This window comes from Episyrphus balteatus, chromosome 4 (genome assembly GCF_945859705.1).
Source record: "Episyrphus balteatus chromosome 4, idEpiBalt1.1, whole genome shotgun sequence".
NCBI classification, from domain to species: Eukaryota; Metazoa; Arthropoda; class Insecta; order Diptera; family Syrphidae; genus Episyrphus; species Episyrphus balteatus.
This window is the reverse complement of record NC_079137.1, coordinates 6,164,676-6,180,145: the sequence shown is the minus strand read 5'-3', so window position 1 is coordinate 6,180,145 and position 15,470 is coordinate 6,164,676. Positions and strand designations below refer to the sequence as shown.

Below are 15,470 nucleotides of genomic sequence, written 5' to 3'. Positions count from 1 at the left end.
CATAACCAAAATTGATATCATCAACGTCCTGCAATCACTTGCACTCACAAAATGATCTACTTCCAGCCACACAATTGAAAATAGATAGTTATTTGTTTCGTACTCGTAAACCAACCATACTAGCTACTATGCTATAGTGAAACTACTCTTCTCTTTAAAAAGGCTGTGTTTTAAGTTTCAACACTGTCTGTTGTTATTTACGCTTTCCTGGCCCGAGAACATTTTGTTATTATTTGCCCTGCGAGAAAACTTCTTCTTCTATATGATAATGGGGTGGTGACTATATGACGACATGGACATAAACTGGGACACTGGGTCTTGTCTTTTTGTTATGTTGGTTATTGTTGTATTTTTAGCCTTTTTGTATGTCTACAAGTGTTCATATATGGAAGAGCTTGCGTTTTGTAGAAATGAAAGTCATTTTTATCGCTGCTGTCTTTCATAATGATTGGTATGTAAATGATTCTATTATTAACCTATGTTTGGTTTGGAACTTTTTTATACATATATGAGGAGCTCAGAACTAAAACGGCCTAACCCACATTTTCAAAAAAATCAAACTGAGTACACAGATCGAACCGCAATAAAACAATTTATAATATAAAAATACATCGTCATTAAATTACATTAAATAGAGTTAAAATTAGAGCCAAAAACTTTTGTCACTCTAGTGGACGCCATTTTGGCTTCGGCGACAAAATTGCCTAAATCATTTATAGCAAATCGTCGGTGAAACCAGAAAAGTGTGTAACTCCATTTTAGCAAATTTTTTAGGAGAGCAAAAAAACAAAATCGTTTAGAAGGCATTTGTATGAGTTTTCATTTTCTAACTTGCTAATAAAATAAAAACTATGAACTTTAAGGGGATTCCCAGTTTAAGGAACGGTAGATATCAGGTTTGTCTAACAGATGGCATTCAAATCTAATTTTCAGAAAATTTGGAGTTACACACTTTTCTGGTTTCACCGACGAAATGTAGTTTCGGAATAAAAAAAATATCAGACCTTAGCCCAAAAGTGTAGCCAACACTCCTAACTAAAAAAAATTACAAACTAAGTATTAAATAATATTTTTTTTATAACTTTTACAAGCCAACAAAAAAGAAACCCTGAAAATATGATTTTCTTTAAACTCGTTTTTCTCAAAACGAAATTTTGTGGGTTAGGCCGTTTTGGCGCTGAGCGCCTCATATGTAGATGTTGAAATCTTCAAAAATGAATGTGTGGACCGGAAAACACGTGCAAATAAGTTATTTTATTTCAACTTTCCATTTTTTATCTTAGGAGAAATTAATTTAAAATGCCATTAAAAACACAGCCGGCGCGGCAGTTTGAAATTTATTGTACCTTTATTACAAAAAAAAAAAACATATTTTTATAGAAAAACGCAGTTACCAGTGTTTAAAAGTCTCTTAAACCAACGACGACGACGAAAAACGCGGCCAACAGCGTCGTTTTCCGTCACTATTTGTTGGTTTGGGCGGACTCTGTTAAGGGGGGGAGTTAAGGTTTAAAATTTTTGTTTGCAATTTTTCTTAACTGAATGCAATTATGCTTAAGAATATTGTGTCAAAATTTTAAGGCGATTGGAGAAAAATTGACGAAGTCATGAGTATTTTTACAATTCGCTTATGAACGTTTTATACCAAAACTTTAAACTTTAAAACGTTTTCCCCAGAAATTACATTTTCAAAATCGGTGCCCCTCATAACTTCAAAACTACTGCACCGATTCTTTTGAAATTTGGAACACTATTTTCTTACATAATTTACGAGGTATCTCTGGAGGGTTTTTTTTTTTAATTTAGGTACTTATAAATTTTTATTTTACAAAAGCAAACAAAACGCGTTTTCCCTTCAAAGATTTTCATACAAAAGTCGCTATTTCGGGACTCTTCAAGTATGCTTAATTCTTTTCTGAAAATGCATTTCAGAATTTCAATGACGTCTGATAGGGTGAATGCCGTGAATAAAACGTCTGGGACTCATAAACCATACAATGCCGTTAAATAAAACTGCCAGACTTTCGAATTCTTGATCAGGACGCTATTACCTACACATACATATGACCCATTTTCGGTTATACCTCCACTCCCAAAATCTGCTGTGGGCTCTCGGTCTAAGTAGTTTACTAGCGATTTTCAATGGAACGCACTTTCAACGAATTCAATACAAATCGTATCGACTTGGGAAGAAGAGAATGAGTAAATGATAGTACTAGATTAACCAAAACATCTACTAGTAGTAAACTACCACCTCCAATGGAACAGGGCTAATGAAACTGTCATCCCTCAGTTGTTGAAATTTCTACGTATCCCTCATATTTTCAAATTTATCTTGGTTTTAGCGATAAAAATTGTCTAGATAAAATTTAGGCCGTGTGCGAATTGCGTTAAAATGTTGGTTAAATTTTCTACCACGATTAAATTTGACGTTTGGTTAAAAAAAGGGATCAAATTTATTTTTTTACTGTGCGAATTGGGTTAAAATGTTTTAAATGGGACTTTCTTTTTTGCACTTCTTTGTATGAAATTAACTGAAGATAAAACAAAATTACCCTAAAATATGGTTTATCTTATATTCATTTAATTATTTTTTTTTTTAACAAAACCCAGCTGAATATATTAAGTTAAATTTTCTAGTATGAAAATGAAAGAAATTCTCAATTTCACACACTTTTTTACTTGCTCAATAGGGCAAGTATTGGTTTCGTGTCAAAAAAAAATTTCGAGGTTTTAATCAAATGATAGAGAAGTCCAAAAAAGTGGTTTTCGTCATGACGTCCGTCGGTCTGTGCGTCGGTGCGTCCGTGCGTCCGTGCGTCCATCTGTACAAGTAGCTACAGCCTAAACGGGTGGACGGATTTTCTTGAAATTTGGTATAGATGTTTTTTTCGTAATTTCCAAGGTTGGTTTTTTTTTGTTTTTTAATTTCTCGCTTAGAACGTTTACCTCCCATACAAAATTTTCGAGTTATTGCAATTTTCTTGAAAACGGCTCTAACGATTTTGATTAAATTTGACACACGTAATGCTGTACAGAGTTCTAACAAAACTGCGTTTTTAGTTTTTCTCTAAAAATACGGATAATGGAAAAATGGTATGTTTCATTTTTTTAAATCACTCATGTCGGCTCTTCCCTTAAATCTTTAATTAGTTATTGCAATTTTCTCGAAAACGGCTCTAAAGATTTTGATTAATATCAATAATACAGCATTTTTAGTTTTTCTCAAAAAAGTCAAATAACAAAAAAAAAATTTTTATTTAACACGTCGGCTCTTCCCTTACATAAACCAAATTTCTTAAAAATGTATGTAGAGGCAGCTCTTATAATCTACAAGTAAACTAACATAAAAGTGCTTTGAACTGCAAGAGCAAGTACGTGCGACCCCAGTCGTGCATTTTATTTTATTTGTATCGATAAACTTCCACTTCATTACGATCAAAAAGAAATTATTAATTCAGTCTTCGAACACTAATTCATAGTTCACCATAATAATAAATAAAAAAACAAACAATTCGTACATTTTCAATTTTTCAAGATAAATAATAATTTTATACTACGTTTCCACCTACCCTAAATCCGAGATTTAGCTTAGTAGATTTAGCAAAAATCTCGAGTTTTATTCTAAATCTTGGATTGAAAGTAGGTGAAAATCTTAGATTTAGGGTAGCTGAACCCAAATCTGAGATTTAGCGAAGTAGATTTAAAATAAATCTCGAGATTTATTCTAAATCTACTTAGCTAAATCTCGGATTTAGCGTAGGTGGAAACATAGTATTAGGAAGTACTTTGTATTAATACTTTTACATTTCTTAAAATATCAACGCATTAAGCCTGGTACGCTGCTCGCGCTAAATTTTAGCTGAGATAAAATTCCCATACAAGTTATCGATAACTTGTATGGGATCCATTTTATCTCGGCTAAAAATTTTCGATAATTTGTATGGGAGCTAAAATTTAGCGCGAGCAGCGTACCAGGCTTTACAACAAAAATAATTTGAAATCTATCTTGAAATTTCTATCTTGAGAAACGTCAAATTTTACCCTGCTCCGAGGCTGGGTACATTTTAACCCATTTTATTCAACACGCTAGTGTCAAAATTTAACCAAACGTCAAATTTTAACCAACATTTTAACGCAATTCGCACACGGCCTTAGTTTAGCTCGATCTAGGCTATTTGGGAAATCCAGTACTAAAATCAATATACATGATTTTCTGCTATAAAATTGCTACTTTTTTATTTTATTTATTCTCACTCACCCTTAAGCTATATGAAAATTGTATGCCTATCGAACACACCCATTTTCAACTTCCGGTCGACTGACATATCAAAAATGTACTAGATCAAAATAAAAAAAAATCAGCTGTAACTGTCACTTTTTCCGCTTTTTTTTTGGTCTTTTGTTATTTTTTTTATTGGTAGATAAACAAATTATTCATCAAAATCGTTAAACAATTCGTATCGTTTGCTTCAAGCTCCAAACATGTCATCAATTCATTGTCCCCCAAGTCCAATTTACCACACTAGCGTGGAACAAAAGAAACACTCCCGGCAAGCTGCAAAACAATTCCAATTTGGTTCGCCGAAACTTCGTGAATTACTTCGAGAGGTACATAAGTTTGATATTCCTAAGCTTAATTTAAAGTATTGTCAATAAAATTTGAATATAGAAATGTCGTTCCCGAGTTCGAGAAGCCCGCCAATCGAAATTCGATGGAATTCGCAGTGTTACCAAACCTGGAGCAAATGTAAGCAGCAACTTCCTTTCAAAGAGATTCCAACTTAATGATTTCCATTTTCACAGACTCTTGTAGGCAAAATCCTTCGTCAGGAATTAGCTGATTTAGAAACTGACTTAGATCTTCAAGAGCTCATTTATAGAGAACTAATTGATGAAATGGATATGTGGTTTGTCCAACAAATGGAAGAAGAAGAAGAATATTTAATCAATGTTGGCGATGCCGACGATATTGTATTCTGTCCAATTTGTCAGAAAGCTGAACTAAATCAAGTTGCAGAATCTAAAATAATTATGTGCCAATGTGGAGTTTCGTAAGTTACTTATTCCCTCTTTTGTTACAACTTAAAAAAACTTCTTTTTTTTAGATTTAATTTCAATGGAAGTCTTGAAATTCTCGATGAAAATCTAAAGAAAAGTTTTGCTCAACATGAATTGAATTGTGATCAAATGTTGAACTTTTTTGTAGAAGAAAATTCAAATGGAAGTCAGAGAATTCTCAATGCGATGTGCGAAAACTGCGACTATTTTATAAGTATTACTTAATTGATTTATTTTTTGTTGTTTATTTTTTTTTATAATTTTTAGTCAATAGTACCAAATTAAATATTATACATTTCCTTAAGAAAATCATATTCGTCTTTTTTATCATAAAATATAAATTTTGTTTCTACAATTGAAATACTCTGTAGACCAATTTTTCAGGAGTAACTCGAGTTTTTAAATAGTTCTCTTAAGAGAATGGAATAAAGATGAGCTGTTGAGCGTCTGTCCATTGAGCCAAACAGTTAATTTGGGCAGTAAGTTTGTCTTTGAGAAGAAAAGTTTCTTTGTAAATATAGAAATAGACAAAGCCTACTCGGCCTTATCACGAATTCCATTCGTATCGAAAATTTGCTATGATTCCAGAAAACACAATCACGGAATCCGTTCGTAATGGAAAATTTCTTACAAATCCTCACTACGATCGGATTTTGTGATTGTTTTTTTTTCGGAATCTTAGAAAAATTTCGTATTTGTAACGAAATTTCATGATAGAGCTGAATATTGCTCTCTTGCAGAATTATTCCGCTTTTTCCTACACATTTCCTTTTCAAATATGAAAAAACTGCATTACTCACAAGTTAATGACGGCACTAAAGAGCGAATACAACTTTTATCAACTGTAGCGAAATATTGTTCCAAACACTTGCTTATTACCTGTAAATTATTTATAAAATTAACACCCTAACGCTGAGAACAAAAGAGACTTGATAAAAAACTCACATCCTAGTCCTGATATATGAAACAGATGCATGTACTCTCGAGGGCGAATTAAGGCTTGACTTAATATATTCAAAGGGAAGATCCTACACTAAAACATGTGGCGACCACAACGACAGATTATAGAGCGAAAGAATACCAATGCTCCAACCCGCAGTTTTCAATGCTTAGTCGAGATTGAAGGTAGAGGAGATAAAAGTAGTTAGAGACTAACTAGCTAGTCGCAAACAATGCTATAGTTCCATCATAATTAAGTAAGAAAGATTTCAATTTGACATGGAAAACATGATTTCTTGACAATTTATCCTAAACAAATATTAATAGAACATAAGTGACTTAGCACCACTTAAAAGAAGTCTGATGATCGGGTGATATACACCCGTGTTCTGCTATTTGATTCACGTGAATCGAAAGATTTCCTTCCTTTACGACGTCAACATGGCTTTGAAAAAACGCTTAATTTCGAAAGCAAAACGTTGTTTCCGTCTGTTTTAGAAATTTAAAAAAAAAAATTGTTAAGTTCAATTTTAACCCCAATTTAAACGCTTCTTATTTTAGACCTTCACGTGGATCGAATAGCAGAATACGGCCGATAGCTATAACTCCAGCCTATGAACTTGGTGGTAACACAAACAAGTTATTGTTGTTCATTCAAAACCTTTAAAAAAAACAAACATTGATGCCAAAGAAAACGATATAAACTATTTGCAACCTAAAAGGATGAGACGACTGATTAACTTTTAACTTGGTACAAAGTATTTTTTTTTTTGTTTCCTAAAGCCTGGTACACTGCTGAAGCGAAACGAAGTCCCCAAGGTCAACAGCGCTCATGTTAACAAAAAAAATACCATCGGGTATTATAGCAAAGTAAAATTTATGAAAATACAAATACAAAAACTCAAGAAAAACACCAGAAAATAAGTTTAAAAGTAAAAAACAAAACAAATTTAATTTCGTTCAAGATTTATTTAACGAAATTTTGTATGGAACATTTCGTTTCGCATCAGCAGAGTACTAGACCTAAATAGAGGTTTTTCAAACTTTTTTATTATATTTATAACCAATACCTAATAGCAGTACACGTGGCACTGGCACATCAATTTTAAGTAATCTCCCACGATTTTGATAGAAAATATTCAATTAAAATTTTGGAAAAAGACCTACATATGTATGTATCTTTTTACGATAACGGTTTTTGTACCTGTCTATAGAACCATTTTTTATTAATTTTCTTAATTTTCTGAAAATAAATTTTCAAAAACGGATAATTTTTTTTAATGCATTAAATTGATGCTTTGTTTTTAAAGATTTAAGAATATCTATAGTTCTGAGTATCGAAAGTTATCGAAAATAGCAACAAAAAAATGTGATAAAAAAGTAGTATCCCTAATTTTAAATTTTCTCAAAAACTCGAATCATATAAACTTATGGTTTTCAGTGTTTGTTAAGGAATCAATTGGGACAGTTTACTATATCAGTCAATTTTATATTCAAATCCATAGTCTTTAAAAAAAAAAAACAGTACTGAATATGTTTTTTAAACTTTTTTTTGGCTTTGAAATCGATTATTTTAAAAACCATTGATTAAAATAACTTAATTTAACTTAATTAAACATTAGAATAAAGTGTGGAATCTTTTTTTAAGAAGGTATCAGTCATAACTGTAAGTGTTGACGTCGTTTTTAAATAATTTTTGTTTGTTTTAAGTCATTTTTTTAGGAAATTGCCCTCCCTTCAAAACAGGGGGGACATAGACTCCCCCTCTTCTGTAGTTTAAAATGCTAGTACAAATTTGACTCTTAACTTATCTTATTTATTTTTCACCGCCTTATTTATCGTAATCTTGCAGACATTATTTATTAGAAAAAAAAAATTTTTGAGACATTTTTTATGTACAAAATTTCAAAAAATTTATATGTTCTTCTGAAGAAAATTTCAATCGACACATAAAAACAAAACTTTAAAAAATTTAAATTTCCAAAAATATGTTGTTTTTCAATATTTTTGCTTTATTTAATTTAATCCGGATAATAAAATGCTTTTGTGAAACAAATTTGTAAAATCAAAAGTCTCAAATCGAGAAAACGGTTTTTACACTGGAGATTTTGTGGATTTAAACAAAAACAATTTTATTCGAGGCCAATGGAAACAAGTATATTACCCAACTAGCACAACAGCTTCTGTAAATTGAAATCTCGCAGGATCTACTTTGTATACAGCTTGTATTGAGCTTGCTTTAGAATTTTACTGCTTATAGAAGTTCGGACTTGCTTAACAACCTCTAATAAGTTGTTTAAATACTCTTAAAGAAACTTAAACGAAGAAAGCTTGTTTTTTCTTATAAGCCTGTTTAATCAATTTATAAAAGCTTTACAGAAATTACTAAGTTTTGTATTTGATTTTTGTTTTTGATATTAAATAATCTAGCTCGGAAACTTTTTGGTTTTGACATTGAATAATTTAGCTCGGACATTTTTTTGCTATTTGAACTGATTAAGTTTTTGATTTTATTAATGAATATACTAGGATGGCCGAGTGGGTAGAGTGATGGACTACCACCAAGCAGATACGAAGTTCGATTCCTGGGTGTGGTAAAAAAATTATATACTTTTAAAATTATTATTAATAGATATACTAAAAACTAATGGAATGTTATATATAATATCAGATCAAAGGATAAAATTCATGATTTAAAACCAGTTATAAAAGAATTCTTTTTTGTTTTTGTAGTTTTTTTTTTTCATTTCGATAAGACATGTATTAAAGAGCTATACAAGCTCTTCCGAGGCTATCTGTCAAATCTCAAAGCTTCGGTAAAGCTTCGTTTAAGATCCTTATAGTGTGTCAAACTTGTATAACGTTCTCCTTTTTCAATGCCCAACAACCTTATTAAAGTTTTAAAGAAGCTGAAATGTAGCTTTTGTAATACCTTAACCGAAGCTGAAATGTTAGTTGGGTAGTGTATACATTCATAAAAACCAAAAAGTGTTAAATTCATGCTTGTCAATTATATATACGTGAGAAGTGCGGTGTTAGTAAAAGAACAGTTAATTTTTCAAAATGTTTATAGAATCGAAAACCCCAAAAATATTTTTTTTTGATTAATCGTTTGATCCATTTTTGAAAAAAAACAAGCTTTCTCATATTGGCCATAAATTGGCTATGTTTATTTTGGTACTAAAAAAAATCAATTCAGATAGACAGACAGAGCCTAAAAAGACTGTGATCGATAAATTAAAGCTCACTAACAAAATTGAAGCTTTGTGATTCAAACTTGAAAGTTTTATAAACATCAGAAAATTCACTTTTTGCTTAAAACACTTATTGAAAAAATCACTTATTTCTCGAAAGATAAATTCGGTACCAACCGGTACCAACTTGTTTTCTACTTTTCTGCTTTTACATGAAGACGCAAGAGTCAAGATTCAATGAAGAGTAAGGGAGAAAGAAAGTTCGAAAAAGAGGGATGGAAGATTTTTTACCCTGTGAGTCCCCGGTCGAAAATTTTGAGACTCATTTTGACGTCTCTCTTTGATCTTGTTCTTTTTTTTGCTGTTTTGCTTTAATTGATTTCGTCAGTGGCAGAGTTCGCTTCGTCGGATGTATATTATTTGGGTGTATACTAACTTTTGTTAGTTTATTTAAATGTTTTCGTTGCACATAGAGCCCCCTGATGTTGTTTTTTGTATATTTTGGTGCTTTTTTTTAAATAAAAATAGATACGAAAACAAGAACAAGATAAAATAAAAAAAATAGCTGTCAAATTTGCGTCTTATAAAAATTACTACGTGTAGAAGCGCGCGACGCACCGAAGGGAAAATCAAAAGGAAATTCGAAGATAATTTCTGCGCCTTGCGTCTTCATGTAAAAGCAGACTTAGTAGTTCAAATTATTTCTTTGTACAAGAAATGAAGTTTCGTTTTTTACTCTCTCTCAAGCCATTTTCCATTGGAGATGGTTAGTTACTTATGAGCCAATCTAGTACTTTTCTACTAGATTTTCTACAATCTGGCAATTGTATTGATTTTGTCGAAAGTGTGCTTCAGTCGCTAGTAAAGCACTCAAGAGTTGTTTACAACCTGCAACTATCTAGTACTACTAGTAACGATTGTAAAACTACCTACAGTACATAATAAAATCACAGCAAACACTTTCCTCTTTGATAATTTATTTTTTAATTCATCTTTTCTTCTCTTTATGTTCATCTATTCTTCTCCTTATGTTCTTCTCTTCGAACATTCCAAATGTGTATTAACCTTAACTCCTCTACTACATTTTTCAATTTTCTAAACACTTTGTACTAAATCAAAATGGCGTTGTACTAAAAAATCAGGCGCACCAACTTTCACATCAACTTCCTTCTGCCAATTCCTTTTCTCTTAAAACGTGCATAGTGACAAGTTTAGGTTAGTGATTTTATACGATTATTTTGATTAAAATTCATTTGTTTATTCGATATATTCAATACCAATTTATGTTTGAATTTACAGAATGACTGTCGCAGACAAAAAAAAGTCCAGCGCACCAGCTAAAAAGCTGCCGGCCGTACCGGAATCCAAATTGAAGTTTGCCCAAAAGCGCATCAGCAAACGTGCCATCCTCACCAAGAGGAAGGTAAAACGTAGCACTGTTATGGCTTTAAGGAAGCGTGAGAATCTTCTCCGTGCTGAGAAATACTCTCATGAATATGCCAAGGCTGATCGTCGTGAAATCAAGATGAAGCGTTTGGCTAAATCAAAGGGACAATATTATGTTCCCGGAGAAAGTAAATTGGCTTTTGTCATTCGTATTCGTGGGTAGGTTTTCTTTTTTTTCTAATTTGTGCAATGCACTGTAGATGTCGCTATAAAATACTGACGTTCGTTCTTCTCTTTAGTATCAACAAAGTTGCACCAAAAGTACGCAAGGTTCTTCAACTCTTCCGTCTTCGTCAAATCAACAACGGAGTGTTCATCAAATTGAACAAGGCTACCATCAACATGCTGCGCATTGCTGAACCCTACATTACCTGGGGTTACCCCAATTTGAAGTCTGTCAGCGAGTTGATCTACAAACGTGGATTTGTCAAGCACAGCAAACAGCGCATTCCAATTACAGACAACTTTGTCATTGAGCGCAAAATGAGCAAAAAGTACGACCTCCAATGTGTCGAAGATTTGGTTCATGAAATCTTTACCGTTGGCAAGAACTTCAAATATGCTTCAAACTTTTTGTGGCCATTCAAATTGAATACACCAACTGGTGGATGGCGCAAGAAGAATAACCATTATGTTGAAGGTGGTGACTTTGGTAATCGCGAGGACAAGATCAACAAACTTCTCAGGAAGATGGTCTAAGTTGGTCAGCATTCTAGGATTTTAAAGGATAACTCTTTTTATTAAAACTAAAATAAAAACCTAAAAAAATGAATTCCAATTGGGTTTTTTATTTATTTGTTTTTGTTCCGGCGCAGTAGGATTGTTTATTTTATTTTTCAGCCAAGGGAGATGGAAGACTAATTAATTGAGACGAAAATAAATGCATTCTGCAATATTTATTGTTGGTCTTGCTTCTTAAGACACGATCGGAAGATGTTTCGATGCTGTAAACAATTCGACCGGCATCAAGAAACGAAAATCTTGTATTTTCGAAGCGGATAAGACGCTTTTACGCTTTTTTTTAACTTGGGATGACCATAAAAAGTTTCCCTCGGAATTTATTGGTATCGGCAATAAGTTTCCAGGGGATAGTTGTCATTTGATAGGAATAGCTAGGAATTCGGCTAGCGCCTTAAGCCTAGAACGCTGCTGAAGCGAAACAAACTTTTCCATACAAAACTTGGTTAACGAAATTAAATTTGTTTTGTTTTTGCTTTAAAACTTGTTTTCTGATGTTTTTACTTGAATTTTTTGATTTGTACTTTAATTATATTTACTGTGCTTTAATACCCGATGGTATTCTTTTGTTAACATGTTCGCTGTTGACTTTGGAAACTTCAAAATTTTTCGTTTCGCTTCAACTGCGTACTAGGCTTTACCATTCAAAATCCAAAAAAAAATTGTTTAACGTGTTAAAAAACACCGACAACTGCATTAGAATGCAAGAACAACCGGACAGCTTGGTGGTTAAATGTATTCTCTTTATTCAAATATACATATACATAGATAACGACGCAAGATACAATACATCCCTTTATTACAGCCATATTGCTCACAGATGTGTGCCATAAAACACAATCTCTGAGTAATTACGGTTATGTTTGAAAAGGATCGACGTGACCTAGCGTCGCTATTTATTTGTTCTTTCAAATTATCTAAAATTAATTGAAGACGTGTTATTATGAATAGAATAGCAAATATGCGCTTATTTCAATGTTCTATTAGGCTATTCATATTATGTAACAATTTATGCATTCGTAAAAAAAATTTAAATTGAGATAACAAACACGCTATGATCATAGAGAACGCGAAAAATGTTTTAACCCGTCTTTGATTCAAATGAAGTGAATTAAACGATATAGTCACGACATACAAAACGAAAAAGTCGTACGGCTGAACTAAAGCCTAGTATGCACCTGAAGCGAAACAAAATTTTTCATACAAAAATAGCACAAAGGATTCACATTTTACTTCAAGAATCATTCGAAAATGTTGATATTTGAAGTTTTTGTGCTTCATTGTATGAGAAAAAAAAAGCCTTAGGGGGCCCGCTACTAGCAACACTCTACCCTATGGGACAGTTTTTGCATTCGTAAAAAAATAGAGTTGAGATAACAAACACGATACGATTGTAGAGAATGGGAAAACAAGTTTTTTTTATATTTGAATTCAGTTTCTGAAATTATTAGCTGTTTTACGTGGTTTTTGCTTTTACGTTTTATTTTATTCTTAGAGTACACCACCTATCACACAATTTTAAACGCAGTTTTATGGGTTTTTAATTTTTTTCAAATACTGCATTAAAAAATGTATGTATAAATTAAAAAATTTAATTTTAAAAATTTTTATTTTTAAATTTTTTATTTATTTTTTTCCGAAAATTAAAAAAATATTTTACTGGAAAATTTTTAATGTCATCTTTTAAAGGAACTATTTTCTAACTAGAATCAACAAACATTTTGAAAATAGATGGTTTAACTCCAGAGAAAAAAATTTTATGTAAAAGTTAAAAATTTCCCATACAAATTTGTATGGGGAAAGTATTAACTTAGAGGCACGGGTCAATGACCAGCAAAAAATTTTTTTTTGCTAAATTCCCCTTATTTAAGTCCTAAACTTTCGATCTGGGGGTGTCTCCCCCCGAGAACATTACTTTGGGAAATAACGGACACCCTTATATGTATATACATACAGTGCTGCTAAAAACATTCCGGATTTTTTTGTCATTTTCATCAATGGAAATTTTATAACTCAAAACTGGAACCAAACATTGTTTTAATATTTTTTCTAGGTCGTTTGTATATCAGTTACGCAATTTCAACAAAAAATTATGATCTTTAGTACACACAAAAATTTAAAAAAATTAAAAATGAAGTAGAGTTAGAATTTCGGCTGTGAAAAACTAACCGGATTTTTCAAGGATTTCGATTCTCAGTATTGAGTTAACGGTTTTAAGTATCACTTCAGTAAAATTTTTGTTTGCAAAGACGAACAAAGTTGTTAGCTTTGTGAATTGTATAAAATATTAAATGTAATACTAAAAATAACGCGTTATAGACATCCAATTCGTTACGAAGTCTTAAAACACTTTCAAGTCGAAATAAAACAAAATGTTATCCATTAAGGATGTTGCAAATTGCAACTTCAAGTGAGTATTATATCAAAAAACAGTAAAAAGGCACAAAATCAGTTGAATCAGATCACTTTAATGGGTCCCATCACAAAATAGCCCTAAAAACTGATAGGCGAATAAAGAGTTTTTTGATTAAAGATCCTTTTGCGACTTCTAAAACGATTGGTGAGGGGTTTATCTGCCTTTATCTGTACTTGAACATTAATTACAGTCAGAAAGGTGTGAGAAATTTTGATCTTTATTTCTTTCGGTTCGGAAAAACACCATTCCATAATAGTAAGCATTGACTAAAAAGGAAGGCAATGAAAGGATCTTAAGAAACACTTTAAATATTAAAATGAAAATACTTTATCTGGTTGTATTTAGAAGAAATCATCTGTTTTGCTGGATAACAAAACCGAAAAATATCCTTTTTAGTGATAAAAGCAATTTTTAATTGTTTTATTCCGAGTGTCAAATGGAAGCCAGGCGCTCAAACATGCACATGTTTGAAACCAACAAAATATACTCCCTACCATGAACACAGCGGAGGATCAATGATGGTTTGGGTTTTTTTTTTTCAACTGCAGGCTCTGGCCGTACACCAAATCAACGGAATAATGGATCATTTAATGAAAAGAGAGATGTTGGAGTCGATAATGACTCCGTAAAAGCAGAAAAAAAACGTCTTTACATGCAAGTTATGATGCCAAAAATTCTTAAAAGCTCGTAAAACAGTAGTTTAGGCCAGACAATACTCCTGGCTTAGAATAGCAGTAACAATTATCCGACTTGAACCCGATTAAAAATTTTTGGGCTATCTTAAAGTGACGATTAGTGAAAAGAAAGCACACCTCAGAAACTAACGTACTTGTGGCTTTAAAAAATGACTAGGTGCATATTCCTTGTCTATTTTATTTAATTTGGCCGACTCCAAGTCTCCTTGGTGCCGAGCAGTCTTCAAAAACAAATGTTACTGAACAAAATATTAATATTGAACCCTAACATTAAAAAATTCGGTTAGTTTTTCACAGCCGAAATTCTGACTCTACTTCATTTCTAAAAATTTTAAATTTTTGTATGTATTAAAGATCCTTATTTTTTGTTAAAATTGCGTAACTGATTTATAAACGACCTAGAAAAAATATTAAAACAATATTTGGTTCCAGTTTTAAGTTTTAAATTTTCAATTGATGAAAATGACAAAAAAATCCGGAATGTTTTTAGCAGCACTGTACTTGCGTAGTTTGTTTTTATGTTGTGTTTAAAATGAAAAATGAAGTTTAGAAAAAAAAAATAGAATTTGTTTTTGAAAATTCAAATACATGTACATGTATATGTTTTTAAATGATTTTTGCCCTCCAATAGCCTATTTAATAGACCCAAGTTCCAGAGCAAAAGGCTAACTGCATTTAGCCGTCCGGATTTTTTTCGTGTTTTCAAACCTTTTTAGTTATAATTTTTTGTTCGTAGTTTGTTCTTCATTGTTTTTTTATTCAAATCTTTTGTTCTTTATGTTTTTTTTTTAAATGCAAATTGAATAATTTGTATTTTGAAGTTAGCCCTCCTAATATCGATTTATTTTTTATAATTATCCGTTTTGACAATCGTTCGATCATAGTTATAACTAATTTATTAGTTATTTAATATTTTTAATAAATATCATTGCCAAATCACATAAACAATGTGATCATCAATGTGTACACAACGTTCCTAAT

General features: G+C 31.7%; 2 protein-coding genes across 3 annotated transcripts in view; both read left to right on the top strand.

Moving 5' to 3' along the window:
- The first annotated feature begins 4,395 nt into the window (after positions 1 to 4,395).
- Positions 4,396 to 15,470, top strand: part of LOC129920232 (RIP-like protein) — a 30,821-nt gene continuing 19,746 nt past the window's right edge. The window contains exons 1-6 of one of the 2 annotated variants that reach the window (XM_056001490.1): positions 4,396 to 4,420; positions 4,478 to 4,611; positions 4,673 to 4,750; positions 4,807 to 5,054; positions 5,109 to 5,275; positions 6,562 to 6,614. In XM_056001490.1, the coding sequence (XP_055857465.1) occupies positions 4,486 to 4,611; positions 4,673 to 4,750; positions 4,807 to 5,054; positions 5,109 to 5,275; positions 6,562 to 6,599 (657 nt within the window). In that variant the 5' untranslated portion in view covers positions 4,396 to 4,420; positions 4,478 to 4,485 and the 3' untranslated portion in view covers positions 6,600 to 6,614. Of the gene's footprint in view, positions 4,421 to 4,477; positions 4,612 to 4,672; positions 4,751 to 4,806; positions 5,055 to 5,108; positions 5,276 to 6,561; positions 6,615 to 15,470 lie in introns of those variants that run through there. The other variant, XM_056001491.1, reaches the window with a different exon arrangement.
- On the top strand, positions 10,279 to 11,412 carry LOC129920231 (60S ribosomal protein L7). Its single transcript, XM_056001488.1, has 3 exons — positions 10,279 to 10,409; positions 10,494 to 10,799; positions 10,880 to 11,412. Exons 2-3 carry the CDS (start codon positions 10,495 to 10,497, stop codon positions 11,337 to 11,339), a joined length of 765 nt encoding a protein of 254 aa, XP_055857463.1. The 5' UTR covers positions 10,279 to 10,409; position 10,494; the 3' UTR covers positions 11,340 to 11,412.

Bases quoted from the DNA above. Each gene is read 5' to 3' on its own strand.
- LOC129920231 (XM_056001488.1), top strand. From the start codon at position 10,495: ATGACTGTCGCAGACAAAAAAAAGTCCAGCGCACCAGCTAAAAAGCTG. The intron at 10,800-10,879 runs GTAGGTTTTCTT...TCTTCTCTTTAG, and splicing joins TTTGTCATTCGTATTCGTGG to TATCAACAAAGTTGCACCAA.